Below are 14,763 nucleotides of genomic sequence, written 5' to 3'. Positions count from 1 at the left end.
TTATTTTACTTAGGGAGTCATTTCTTCAACCCTTATGAAGTTTCCTTCTTTCGCATCTTTTCTCAGAAAGAAAAAGGTATCTTTACCATTTTGCATATGAGGCCAATGGCCAACAATGGAGAGCCTAGATTTGGGGGTTCCCAAGGATGGCCATATTTCCTGACCCATCCCACTCTCCTTGCTCAGAGTGTGGATTTGCTGGGCTCATTGAATTGAGCTCCATGTGGAAAGGCAAGCTTGCTCAGCCCCTACAATCCCCAGCCTCTTATCTGCCTCAAGAGAGCATTGTTCGTACTGCAGAATCAGGTACGGGCCAACAGATTGGGCTGAAATTGATGAGTGATCACTATGTCTATTTGAAGGAATCTATAATAGAAGAAATCAAAGCCATCAAACATTTCACTCTGATAAAAACGAACATTCAATGGGGAAAAAAACCTTCTCCCTATAATGCATTGGTTCTCATAAGAGCTTCAATTTTCTGCGTGCCAACCTGGAGGAATTTTATGAAACGTGGTTTTGAAATGTGCTTTGAAATAAATTTCTGTTCATGAAATAGACTGCCAACCATCAGACTGATAACTGCACACCTAAACTCGAAAAGGGTCTGACTTTACTCCAAGACTCATTTTTCAATGAAAATGCACACCCACTTTATTAGCCACCAAGATAGGTTTGACTCTGATCAATACCATGACACTGGAAGGAATTCTAATGAAGACAAACAATGTAGTGAATATCCCAGGCTTCCTCCAGGCAAAGGGGAAACAGAGCTTCCTTTCTCATCTTGCTTCAAGAAATTTGACAATCTCTCACCTCATTTAAGTAAAAAAAAAATCATATTTAGTCATCTCTATTCTTAAAGTCAGCTAGGTATTTCAGTAAACCAGTTATAGAACCCTGTGCCAAACATGGGTTGGGGGAGGCAATGTGATGTGCTAAAACACCTGTGGAGTCAGAGATTGGCCTTCCAGGTTTGCCCCCTCACTCCAAAGAGGGGAAGGATGGTTTCCCAGGCCCTTCTTCTGGTGAGGCAAATCTGCTGTCCTCAGCAACCCCAGCTTAGGAAGCCCATAGACAAACTGGAGGGTGTCCAGAGCAAGGCGATCAGCATGGCAACTAGTTTAGGGATCATGGAGTATGAAGACTGAAGGAGACAAAGGCTGATCTTTAGCCTGCACAAGAGGAGATTGTGGAAGGAGACATGGAAGCTGTCTTCAAGTATTTGAGGGGAGGGAGGGGAGCTTGTCTGTGTGGCCCCAGAGGGGAGAGCCAGGGGCAATGACAGAAGGCACAGTGTAATGTAAGACTTCCTACAAATCAAACCTCCCCAAAATGGCAGAATTGCTCTCACCATGTGCTTTATAGCAGAGGGTGCATAATGGCCACCAAGGGACCTTCCAGTTCTAAGTCTATAAGAATTCTTCATAAGATTCCTTTTATCTGGATCATAAGAACACTGTGTTGGGGACTGAGGAGTCAAAGATGAAAAGTGACCCAGTTCTGTCCTCATGAAGCTTACAGACTGACAGAGAGGAGACAAACTGAGATAAATGAGGATGAACCCAGGTGGTTGGCAACAAACTTGGGTGAAAATGAAAGAGTCAGAAGTGCTTTTAGAAAATTGGAAGTGGGGGGGTACTTTCATCTAGGAGATTCCAAAAGCAGGAGGGAAGATGGCCCCTTAGCTGGGTTTAGGGGGAAGAGAAAGAATCCAGCTGGAGCAGAGGATCATCCCCTCTGGCTGGAATACAACATACCTTCAGGGAGGTGGGGACAGTCAGGAGGCAGAATGTAGGGGCTTATGAGTGGGAGCCCCAAGAGTTTTGATTCTGTCCTGGAGCCAATAGTGAGACAATGAGAATTCTGTAGTAGACTGGAAATTAGAGAAGCTGAAATTAGGGTGATTGGTTTGGTGGCCATGGGAAGGAAGAATGGATAGAAATAAGGAGGAATTACAGTATCATGGATCTAGTGCCATTAAGAGCCTCCAAAGCTGTCTGGTCAATTGTACAGGTGAAGGAAGTGGGACTCAGAGAAAAAAAGCCCCAGAATGAGTAACAGGTAGGGTCTCAGTGAGTCACCTGTCTCGCCTCAGCTCTGCTGTCAAAGGTGAAGCAGGGAGGGCCCTGCTGATGGGGCCAGCCTTGTCATCTCAGCATCTGGTTGATCTATGGATGGGTCCCACTAGCCACCTTAAAGTGGAATTCAGGACCCTTCCACTTCTGGACACAGTCCAGAATCACTGCCCCACCCCCCAGTTCAGCGATCATAAACTCACCTGCAATCTACTCTGCATGAATCTTAGATGCATGAGTGAATGCAAGCATGCATCTATCCATCCAGCCATTCATTCATCCATCCATTCAACCATTCATTCATTTATATTCTATTGATGCCACTGGAATGCGGAATTGGATTAAAGCTTACCTAAATATTCTCATTTATTTTTCATTACTTCTGTTTGTATTACTTCTCATTTACCTAGAACATGGATGTCTTGGACCAGAAGACTGTGACAGATGGGGAGGAGACACATCAATGGAGGATGGAATGACTATGATGATGAAGCATATCTGCCAAGGATGGGATCCAGACTGAATACAAGGCCACACCTGAGGATGGGAGGATCATGCTGGGTCTTTCCCCAACCCTATGTCGACCTCAACATGAGCAAGGTAATAGGACTCTATTACTCAGTCACACTCTTCCTGTCCTCAGAAGAAGCTGAAGGGCCAGGAGGATGGAGCCAAAGAAGCCTCTTCCTGTTCCAGTCCCACTGAGAGCAACAAATGGAGAGACTATGACTTTACCCCGAAGGGCTGAGTGTCCAACACGAGGAGAAGAAGAAGATTTAGATTTATTAGTATGGTCATGGAACCTGACTCAGATCTTATTCCTCTTATAATGGGAAAATAGCGCATCCTGACCCCAAGGGAAATTGGTTCCCAGACAAGCAGCAGTGGCAACCACAAACCAAGAAGGGATACAGTAAAACACACACACACACACACACACACACACACACACACACACACACATATTTATACACAATCCTACTCATCCAAGGAGAAATGCGTACAATTAAGGAGGCACAGCTAGCGGCAATCATTTAAATTTTCTCTTCTTTCAGAGAAGCCCAAAGATCAAGCTCTCGCATTTATCCTCTTCCAGGTGGAAAGAAGGACATTACCCCCCTCTCCTCTGGCCAATACGCTTAGCAAACAGCCAAGAGCTCTTCTGACACTGCCCCCCATCCCTTGTGATGCATCCCCTCCTCCTTGCCTTGTTGAAATCTTCTGAAGTTGCCCTCATCTCCTTCCATGTCTTGTTCAGCAGCTGGATGCAGATGCAAAAGAATTCCTCAAAGGACCGGTCATGGGTAAAGAACATGGGGTGAAAGTCATTGCAGGTTTCACTGGCTGTAGAGAGAAAGTGGAGGAAAGAGTTAGGTTAGAATGGGGCAGAGATGGCAAAGTGCCCAATGTAGGTGGGCTCAGAAATGGTCATGGGCTTTGGCACAAGTATCCATAGACACGCCAATGACTTATGGCCAAGAGAACAAGCCCATGCACCATTCAACCATTTATCCAACCTTCAGTCAACAAACATCGATTTAGTTCTTAGAATTGACTGAGCCAAGCCCTGAAGACACAAAGATAGGAGAGAACCAGACCCTGCCCACAAGTAGCTTACTTTCTATCGAGAAAGAGAACAGATCCATAAAAAACAAGGTTGCTAACTGAAGACCTTAGACTGACAGCCCAAACCTTCATTAGCTTCAATTAATCAAGATGCTCAGCTCAGGGAAGATACATTGCAAGGGTTTCTGCTTCTACCATCCTCCCACCCCCTTGGAGCTTACTCCTGAGGGTTAATTTAAGAACAGAATTAGACCAACACCACTGCTGCCAACTTCCTCCTAAGCGGATGGGCACCCAGAGGTAGCAAAGCCTTGAAAATGAATGTGCAGCTTCTTGTTCTCCTGTGGGCTTCTATCCATTTTAACAAACACACGCTCCCTTTCACATCCCCATCTGCATTTTTTAATAATCCTGAAGCTTTCATCTCTTAGAGAAAAGGAGACAGCCACCCTCATGGGCAGACCCCTTCCATCATTACCAGCTCCCACTATTTTAACTAAATGACTGGTTTTTCCCTTTTGTATAATTAATTATACTTTTGCCAATGGCCTCCTTAATTATTTCTCCCCCATTTTCCTCCTCTTTCTGTCCCTGAGTTGGCAGTTGGGGGGAGGGGGAGTGAAGGGGAGGATGACATTGTTCTCATTAGCCATCTGATACCATTAACCATTTCTTCTCCATACCCAGATAACAGGCATCTAGAGATTGAGTCTAGAATCACTTTCCTCCTCTTTCTCTGAGCCTGTCTCCTCCCTCCCTAGCCAAATCCACCCAGTCCCACCTACTGAAGATGCTGCCAACATTTCATGGATCTTTCTCTGACCCTCCACTCTCATGGCCAACCACCTTGGACCATACCTCCCCTTATCTGGACTGTGGCAAGAGCCTTGGAATTGTTCTACCTGCTTCAGCTCTTTGCCCATTCTAATGCAACCTCCAGACAATGCCACAACAAATAGTCTAAAGTTCAGGCCTTAGAGCATCCTCGGCTCACCTTTTTCTGTGTTGTATTTATTTCTTCCTTTCTGAATGTGTCATTCCCCCATTGCCCCCCCCCCCATTCTGCTCTTCCACACACAGACACACACACACACACAAATGCACATACAAACATACCCTATAGAATGTTCTCAGGCCAGTTCTCCGGCCAGCCTCACCCAGCACAGACACAGCCCCAGAGCTTGCCCAAGGAATGGATGCATCTGAGATGAATGCTAGCTCCTTGTACTTTTGAATTACCTGTGTAGAAGTAGAACAGCCTCCAGACCCTTAAACAACTGGCTGCCTTCAACCCAATGAGACCAACTTTACTGTTACCACGTCTTCTGAAGATGTCAAAGGGTTTGGGAGAATCTACCTAAAGATTGCTGTAGGGTAAGTCAAAGACAGAGCCCACCCCCCATCTCCCCTCCCAAAAGGACAGCAGGTTGAGAGGCAGAGGACTGAGGAGGAGGAAGACGCAAGGGTCTGGCTGGCCCTCAGGCAGGCGGTGGCCGAGGGAGGGGGACATTCAGAACCTTTGGCCTGCAACACCCACAAGGCTCTCTAGGGAGCCCAGAGCCCGAGGCAGGCAGCCTTGTGTGGCTGGGATCTCAGAGCTGTCGGTCACACTTCCATAAACACCAAATTTATATGACCACAGGAAAAGCCCTTAAAATCCTCTTACCATCTGAGGGCCTGGCATTAATTACAGGATTGCAGCCTCTTTTCTTGGTTCAGCAGGGCCACTGTAAGTACCGTGCTCTTTCTGTGGGAGAGCTACTGGAAAGGGAGGCTGGCTCAAGATTGACATGCCAAGCTCAGAGTAGGAGGCTGACCAGACTGGACACCCAAAGGATAAGTCCAGTAGGTGACAGAAAGGGAGGTGAGGTGCTCCAATCTCAAGACCACAGGCACCAGCAAGGGTCCCAGGTCTTTGGGTGGGGTCCCAGAAGGCTGGAAAACTGTTTTCTGTTTCTTTTCTTTCTTTTTTCCCTTCTTTTAAAAATATTAATTTATTTTTAACATTCTTTTAAAATTTTGAGTTCTGAACTTTCATTCTCCCATCCTTTCTCTGCCCAATGAGAAGGCAAACAAAATAATATCAATTATACATGTGAAATAATGAAAACCATATTTTCATATTAGCAATATTGCAAAGAAAAAAGCTAAAAAATACTAAGAACATTCTATTTCAATTTGCACTCAGATTCATCACTTCTCCCTCTGGACGATGATAACATTTTTTCATCATGAGTCCTTTGGAATTGTCTTGGATCAGTGTATTGATCAGAACAGCCAAGTCTTAATTCCAAAAGACTAGTGATGGAAAATGTTATTTATCCACATCCAGAGAAAGAACTACGGATTCTGAATGGAGATCAAAGAAGGCTGTTTTCACTGCATTTTTCTCTTTTATTCTGATTTCCCCCCAACATGATTAAAGTTGAAATATGTGTAATATAATTGTATATTATAATCCATATAAAATTACTTACTGTCTTGGGGAGGGGAGAGGGAAGGTAATGAGGAAAGAAAAAAAATTTGGAACTCAAAATCTTAAAAAAGTGACTGTTGAAAACTAAAAAGAACAATGCTTCTTGATTGATTTAAAAATAAAAGAACTGTCATGTCTTTTACAGTTGATCAACATTGTTGTTACTGTGTACAATGATCTCCAGGTTCCTCTCTCTTCATTTTGCATCAGTTCATATAGGCCTTGCCAAGGGTTTTTTCTGAAGCTATTCCCCTCATCATTTCTTATAGCATAACAATATTTGATCACATTCATTGACTAGTTCAGTCATTTCCTAATTGATGGATATCCACATAATTCTTTGTTACCACAAAAATAACTGCTATTAATATTTTTTTGCAGGACTAGGTCCCCTCTCCCTTTTTTCTTTCTTTGGGATAGCTGGTTCAAAGCTGGTTCATATCTCTTTGGGCATAGTTCCAAGTTCTTTTCCAGAATGGTTGGATCTGTTCACTATTCCAAGAACAATTCATTAATGTACCTATTTTTCTTCATTCCCTCTAGCATGTGTCCTTTCTGATTGGTATGAGGTAGTATCTCAGAGTTAATTTAATTTATCTTTCTTTAATAAACAGTGATTTAGAACATTCTTATATGACTATAGATAGCTTTGGTGTCTTCTGTCTGTTCATATCCTTAGACCATTTGTTGATTAAGGAATGAATCATATTTTAGAAATTTGACTCAATATCTTAAATATTTGAGGAATGAGGCCTTTATCAGAGGAACTTACTGTAAACTTTTTTGTTATTATTTCTTTGTCTATGGCACCTTTTAGCAAAGTGTAGTTTCCATGATTATTTCTTTTAATTAGATCTGTTTTTGCTTTTGCTTTTGCTTTGTCTGAGATGATTGCTACCTTGTCTTTTTTATTTCAGCTAAAGCATAATAGATACTGCTCTGGTCCTTTATTTTAATTCTGTGTGTGTCATTGTATTTCAAGTGTGTCTTTTGTATATAACATGTTGTTGGATTCTAGTGTCTAACCCATATTGCTATCTACTTCCATATCTTGATATGTGTGCTCATCTCATTCATATTCATATTTTGATTATTAACTTATATTTCCCTCCATCCTATTTCTCTCTCATTCTGTCCCTTAATTTGTATATCCTTTTATCATCCCCCCCCCCGTATCTATGATCTCCTTCCCCTCCTATTTGCTCTTTGAGTAAGGTAGATATTTATCTCTATATAATCTTCCCTCTTTGAACCACTTCCATTGAGATTGAGGTTCAACATTACCTGGCACCCATTCCATTTTCTCCTTCATTGTAAAAGTTCTTCCTTGCCTGCCTCTTTTATGTGAGAAAAATTTCCCCATTCTACCTCTCCCCTCTTCTCACAGGGCATTCCTTTTCACACACACACACACACACACACACACACACACAAACACACACACACGCAACAACATAACTGATTCACACCCATGTCCTCTGTCTTTGTAGACTCTTTTTAACTTCCCTAATAATGTCAAGGTTTTAGGAATTACATATATCATCTTTTCACATAGTAATGTAAATTTGGCTTTATTGAATCCTGTATGAGATTATTCCTTCATGTTTATCTTTTTATGTTTCCCTTCAGTTTTCTTTTGAATATCTGGCCTTTTCAATCAGGAACCCTTGAAAATCCTCTATTTCAGTTAATACCTATTTTTTCTTCTTCTGAAGAATTATACTCAATTTTGCTGAGTATTCTTGATTGAAATCCCATTTCCTTTGACTTTTAAAACAAATCCTCTACTCTTAAGTAGAAAGCTGCTAAATCTTGAGTGATCCTGACTGTGACTCTGCAATAACTGAACTGTTGCTTTCTCACTATTAATAATATTTTCTGTTTGACTGGGGAGCTCTGGAATTTGGCCAGTATTCCTGTGAGTTCTCATTTTAGGATCTCTTTCAGGAGTGATTGTGGATTCTTTCAATTCTTATTTTCCCCTCTTGATATAGGATATCAGGGCAGTTTCCTTGATAATTTCTTGAAATATGAGATTTAGGCTCTTTTTTTTTTCACCATGGCTTTCATGTAGTCCAATAATTCTAAAATTATCTCTTCTTGATCTGTTTTTCAGGAGGGTTTTCCCCAAGGAGAGTTCATATTTTCTACTAAATTTTCATTCTTTTGACTATGTTTTCTTGCTTCTTGAAGTCTCATGGAGTTATTAGCTTCAACTTGCCCAGTTCTCATTTTTAAGGAATGATTTTCTCTGGTGAGTCTTTGTACTTCCTTCTCCATTTGGCCTATCTGCTTTTAAAGGAGTTATTTTCTTCCATGAATTTTTGTGCTTTTTTTCTTAACCACTAGGTCAATTCTATTTTCTAAGTTGTTATTTTTCTTCAATAATTTTTTGTGCTTCTTTTACTAAGCTGTTAATTCTCTTTCCATAATTTTTTTGCATCCCTTTTACTTCTTTTTCTACTTTTACCTGTTACTCTTCCCTTTCTTTAATTCTTCTAGGAATTCTAGTAGGCCATGGATCCAAAGAGCATTTTTCTTTGAGGTTTTGCTTGTAGTTATTTTGACACTGTATGTCTTTCCTGCCACCATAATAGATTTTCAGGATCAAGTTCTTTTGTTGGTATTTGCTCACTTCCTTACCCCATTTTTTCACTTTGAACTTCATGGTAAAGTTGGACTCTGTTCACCATGGTGTGGGGGAGGCCATGGTCCAAGTTGAAGCTTTTTCTTATTGTTGTGGCTATTTCTGTGTGCTATGTCTGCACTGTTTTGGTGGTTCCAAGATTGTGAAATCATGGGAGAGGTGAGGTCCCTCCTTTTTTGGTCTGCACTCTAATCTTTACCGAAGAAGGATCCCTATTCCCCTCAAGTTCAATAGTAAGTATTAGGGTCCTTCTTGGCCCTGCTTTTCTGCAATCACAGATGCAGAACTGTTACTGGAACTTGGTATTAAAACTGAGACTAGGATCCTGATCCTTTGTGACTGACCAGTGCTAGAAAGGGTCCCCTGATCTTTTTGACCATTTGTCTGACCTCCTCACTGTCTCTGGCCTGAGAGCTTCCAAAGTTGCTACTACTACTCCCAAGGTACCCCACCCCCCGCCAGCTCCTGTCTACCCTGATGACTCAGACTTTTTTAAGTTGTCTTAGGCTGGAAAAATGGCTCCCTTGGACCATTTGCTGACTCTGCCACTCAAAATTTGATTTGAGGAGTTATTTTAAAATTATTTGGAGGGGAATGCTGGGAGAGTTCAGCTGGGTCCTGTATTCTGCCATCTTGGCTCTGAAACCTGTGTCTTTAATCCAATTTTAAAGGTACATTTGACTCCTTTTATGGATTACTCAATGGTAAAGTCAAGAGGAGAGTTCCTAACATTACTTCCCTCTTCTATGTCTAGATCAAAGAAGGTTGACTCAGGTCCCTTCCTAAATTCTTACTTCCCTGCCCCCTAATTGTCCATTAAAGGTTCTGAGAGATTTATATAAAAATAATTAATTACATGCCAGAGAAAATGATCTTATGCAACTAAAATATCTACAACAATAAGAACATATTTATGCACTGCTTTAACGTTTGCAAAGCATATTATTTGATCCCTATGAAAACCCTGTGAGGTAGATGCTATTATTTTCAAATGTATTTACAGATGAGGAAACTGAGGCTGAAGCAGAAAAGTTAAGGACTTTGTCAAAGGTCACAAACCAGGAGGTGTCTGAGGTAGGATTTGGAACTCTACTTCATTTCAGGATCTGGACTCTGTCCACCATTGTCCTCACCCTCTCCCCTAACCACAACTTGTCTTAGGAAGTTGATTATTTTTCCAGCTTTGGTTGTGGCTCTGCCTTTGAGCCCTTCAGAAAATTTCGCTTGATTTTTCCTGAGGGTTTGTCTCTGTGACCTTCTGGGCTTTGAACCTTGAAAAGATGAAAACAGGATCTCATTGTTAAATTGGCCCTTCTCCTCCTAAGTCCTTGATGCTTGGCTGGACTCCATTGGACTACCCAGGAAACAGGTCTCTCCCAGTCCTATTTTCCACTAAGATGACTCATTGCTTTCTGCAGCCGTCTTCTGCCCACTCCTCACGTGGCCAGGTTATCTTTGGTCTGTTTGGTGTGTCTGTTTTTTCCTGGACTCAAGAGTGTGCTAGATTACCTCCCTTCTGGTAAAACCCAAAGGATTTTTGCTTTTTAACCATGGGAAATGACTCAATAATGATTAAGTTGTTGTGCTTTTTTTTTTTTAATGAATCAGTTGATTTCTAGAGAAACTAAGCTACTAACAATTCTTGGAATAGACCTGGAAAAGCTTATCATAAGAGAAAGACAAATGCAAATAGCCTAAGGTCCAGTTAAACTCTATAGAAAAGATGAGAATGCTCATTGTGGGAAGGGGTGGGGTAAGAGAGGGAAGACATTCACCACTGCTGAATGGAGAATTGATGGAACATCCTGGAAAACACTGGGAATTATGAGGAAGAAAAGATACAATTCAGACATTCTATTCTTGTCGGAATGGATAGATTCTAGGGTTGTGAAGAACCAGGGGAAAAACTCAGATGTCCAGGGAGATTCATAGCAGTAGGATCTGTGTTCCCTAAAAAGATGGAAACTTAGCCTATGCCCAATGACTGGGGAATAGCTGAAGGAACTGTTGTAGGAATGTGAAGAGACATTATTGCCATGGCCTGCATGAGAAAAAGTGGAATTCTAGGATCCTGAGAAGCCTAATGGAAAGCAAAGAAGGGAGGAGAGCAGAGCTAAAATGAAAAAACAATGACTACAACAAGGTCTGGCTAGAAATCTGCTCACACCCGAAGGCAACAGTGGAAGCCAAAGGGGAAGGCACATCCCTCTTAACAATCAATAAAAAGTTTTGAGGGGAATGTTCTTGGGAGCAGAGAATACTTGGGTTTTTGTTGGGAAATAACTATTGAGGTGGAGGAAAAGATTGATTATGTTTTTAAAAACACTAATGTTTTAATGATTTTGTTACTGTGTTGCTAAATTACAGACACACATACACACATAACATATGTGTGTTAAGTTGGTATATCTCCACTTCTTAAAAAGACAATGATATTTCTCAGAAGTTCAGTTTCTTTTTAATTCTTCTATATATATATATATATAATTTTCATTATGTTTCACCTAGATCAATAGAAGACAACATGAGCTGAAAAACAGAGTATTCCTTTATATAAGTTTTTCAACCTAAATTTAGCAAGTGCCATCTCTCTCATTCAATTAAGGAGGGACCTAGTCTAGCCTCTGTCTTATTTTATATAGACATATATATATATATATATATATATATATATATATATATATATATATTCATGTATTGATGTTTTTGTTGAAAATTGCTCACTATAAAAAATTTAAAAATAGGCACAGAAACTCATTTAAGAAGTTCCACACTGCAGCAAAAATGTGCATACCCTTTGATCCAGCAATACCACTACTGGGTCTATACCTTGAAGAGATGATGAAAAAGGGTAAAAGCATCACTTGTACAAAAATATTCATAGCAGCCCTGTTTGTGGTGGCAAAGAATTGGAAATTAAGTGAATGTCCCTCAATTGGGGAATGGCTTAGCAAACTGGTATATGTGTGTCATGGTACACTCTTTGAGTGACAAGTTAGCTTTGTCCTATTGTTGAAAGCTTATCACTAGGCTATAACATACTGATGAGTAGTCCATCATGAGAGAGGCTAGTTTTACCTTACCAGCAAAAGACTATTGCCATAAAATCACCATACTGACAATTAGACCAAGAGACTGGTTATCTTTACTGTATTGTTGCAAGTTTGTCACCATAAAATTCTATAATGATGTTCTGCTTGGCATCATTGAGGCTGTAGTGCCTCAATAAGGACCCCATCCAAAAGGCCAAGGTCTCCCACTGTATCTGGAACTATTACTAGATCAGTTCTGGAGGAGGCATTGAGAAGGATGTCTTTGAACGGCATTCCCCTTACTATAATCAATGTAATGTACATGCCATGCCATCATTCATATGATGCCATGGTCTGCTTCACTTACAAGGGACAACAATCAATCAAGGATTAGGATCTTCTGGACTGAGAGGGTCATATTCCTGGGTAGATCTTCAAAGCCAAGATGGCTTTTCTAAACTCAAACAGTGGGGTGGCTAGGTGGCACAGTGGATAGAGCACTGGCCCTGGAGTCAGGACTACCTGGGTTCAAATCCAGCCTCAGACACTTATAATTAGCTAGTTGTGTGGCCTTGAGCAAGCCACTTAACCCCATTGCCTTGCAAGAAAAAAACCAAACAAAAACCAAACTCAGACAGTGCAGGTAGGAGACTCCAGCAGACAATGATAAAGAGAAAACCAGCAGTTTCCTACTAGCTCCAACCAGGAATGATTTGATTATATCATCTTTTAAAGTTGCTAACCAAAGGAATCATATCCAAGGGTCCATTTAGAAATAAAGAAGAAACATGACAAGACAATGAACCAATTTGAATGTTCAAAATTTAAATATACCCACTAGACTCTGTTCCATTTCCCCATTTCAATTTGCTAAGTGGGGTGAGTGAAAGAAAGGGTGATGGGAGTAGGAAAAATATATGAATCACAGATAGAACAATAGGAAAAACACTTGACTTTCCTTCTCTTTTGTTCTCTGGGGCTCCAAGCTCAAAGAATTGCAGTTACTATAGCTGTAGTGAGTCTATCAAGTTGGAAAGACTCCCAGGATGGTCCCTGTGACAGCTTGGGGAAGGAAGGGGAACCTAGCTGAGAAGTGTAGGCAATGTCTTTACTAGGATGCTCTTGGGTCCCTTAGTGATGAAGTGTTTGGTGCAGTGACTGATCAAAGAAAACTAACTATAGAATGACCCTGTCCAGGGCATCCCCTTCAGCCTCCTTAGTGATGATGGCAGAATGGTGGGAGGGAGGCAAGCTGGCAGTAGAGATCATTGACTTTAGTCCAGCTATTGATGACAGCAGAAACAGAAGCACATCACTATTGGCATTTTCTATAATAATGGCAATAATTCATGAGCTTATCAAAGTTCAAGAATTGGAGAGCTGGATGGGACTTACCAGTCATCTAATTCAAACTCTCCTCAAGAGATCTCACCACAAAAACACCAGAGCAATGATTCTTCAGCTTCTTGAAAGTTTACAGAGAAGGGGGGATCCAACCCCTCTCAAGGCAGCAGATCCCCTGCAAGGATGGCTCTACATGGCTTTTGACATCAAACCTAAATGCTCTCTTTAGACTTAGACTCACTGTTGCTTTTTTTTTACCAGAAAGAGTCAGATAGGAAGGTCTATTCTCTCTTCCAGAGGCCAGCTCTTTAGATATTCAGAGGCGGTTCTCAGATCTTCATACAGAATGGGGGAGATGCCTTCAAACTGCCCCTGTATGGCCTATACACAAGGCCCTTCATCATCCTCATCCTCAGTCATTTTTTGCTTGCTACAGTGTCATTTCTAAAATGTGGGACCTAAAAATGATTACCCAACTTCAGAAGTGATCTGAGTGGTACAGAATGTCAGCCACATGTGCTGTACCATTTTGTATTATGGGACTGCCAAGTTTTTGGACATTATGTAAGGGAAGACCTGCAGGCAATAAAGGATCAGAAAAAGGCAAGATTAAAGAATCCCAGTCAGGAAGTCTGAAGGTTAGACTGATCCCCAGTGAAGCCCAAGGAAGAAGCAAGAGTCCAATGGTGGGTTACAGGAGGAGAGGAAAAGAGCTTCATTGGAAGAGATGTGGCTGGCTTGCCATCTGCACCACTGGAAGGAGATCTCCCTTGGGGAAGTCAGAGGAAATCCAATGTCAACTTCATCAGGCCAAGGGGAGAGAGCCCTAGGGTTGGCTGGAGGGGAGAAGACTGTTACTTTCTCCAGTGACTGTCCCAGGCTGCTGCTGCTTAGAGGCATAGGCTCCAGCCTCAGGGAAGCTCCTGGCTTCTACTTGCTCCACAGGAAACAAGACTGAGCTTTTTGTTCAGTTTGGATGGTATCACACCCTTTTAAATTGAATTTCCCAGGGATGTAATGGAGAGCAGAATGCTAACCCCCAATTTTCCCCAAAGCAAAACATCCAATGTTTTGTATCTGAGCCTTAGAACCCTAGAATCTCAGACATGTCACTCTCCAAGGGACTCAGGAGATCAACTGGTCCATCCCCTCATCTCACTGAGAAGGAAGCTAAGCAATGACATGCCCAGGGTCATGCCAACTTTATACAGTTAGTTAGAGGCAAGATGGGATTGCAACTCCATTTGGAAAGATAACGCATTAATTTATTATAGATTATATACCAATCTTTGGCTCCAATGCAAAATTAATGGGCTTTTAAATGGACCAGAGTATCTGTAGATAAGGACATAGGAAATGCCCAAGCACTGAAGAAAATGTCCTCCCTCCTCAATTTTAAAAATTGAAATGGATTTTTTCAAGAAAATCAATTAAACATCATGTATTTATTACAAACTTGATAAGGTTCAGGCAGTAAAATAGAGCTCCTGGAGGAGCTCGTCTGGAGTTAGGAAGACATGAGTTCAAATCCAGCCTCAGATATGAGCTGTGTGACTCCAGGCAAATCACCTAACCCAGTTTGCCTCAGTTTTCTCATCTGTCAAATGGGCAAACTATTTC

The 14,763-nt window shown here is 41.4% G+C and overlaps 1 protein-coding gene across 2 annotated transcripts in view; it reads right to left on the bottom strand.

Moving 5' to 3' along the window:
• Positions 1 to 14,763, bottom strand: part of ELMO1 (engulfment and cell motility 1) — a 251,108-nt gene that overhangs the window by 107,673 nt on the left and 128,672 nt on the right. For both annotated transcript variants that reach the window (XM_074199240.1, XM_074199241.1), the window contains one exon: positions 3,286 to 3,422. In XM_074199240.1, the coding sequence (XP_074055341.1) occupies positions 3,286 to 3,422 (137 nt within the window). The remainder of the gene's footprint in view (positions 1 to 3,285; positions 3,423 to 14,763) is intronic.

The sequence above is a fragment of the Macrotis lagotis genome, chromosome 8, assembly GCF_037893015.1.
Source record: "Macrotis lagotis isolate mMagLag1 chromosome 8, bilby.v1.9.chrom.fasta, whole genome shotgun sequence".
NCBI classification, from domain to species: domain Eukaryota; kingdom Metazoa; phylum Chordata; class Mammalia; order Peramelemorphia; family Peramelidae; genus Macrotis; species Macrotis lagotis.
This window is presented reverse-complemented; position numbering and strand designations above follow the sequence as displayed.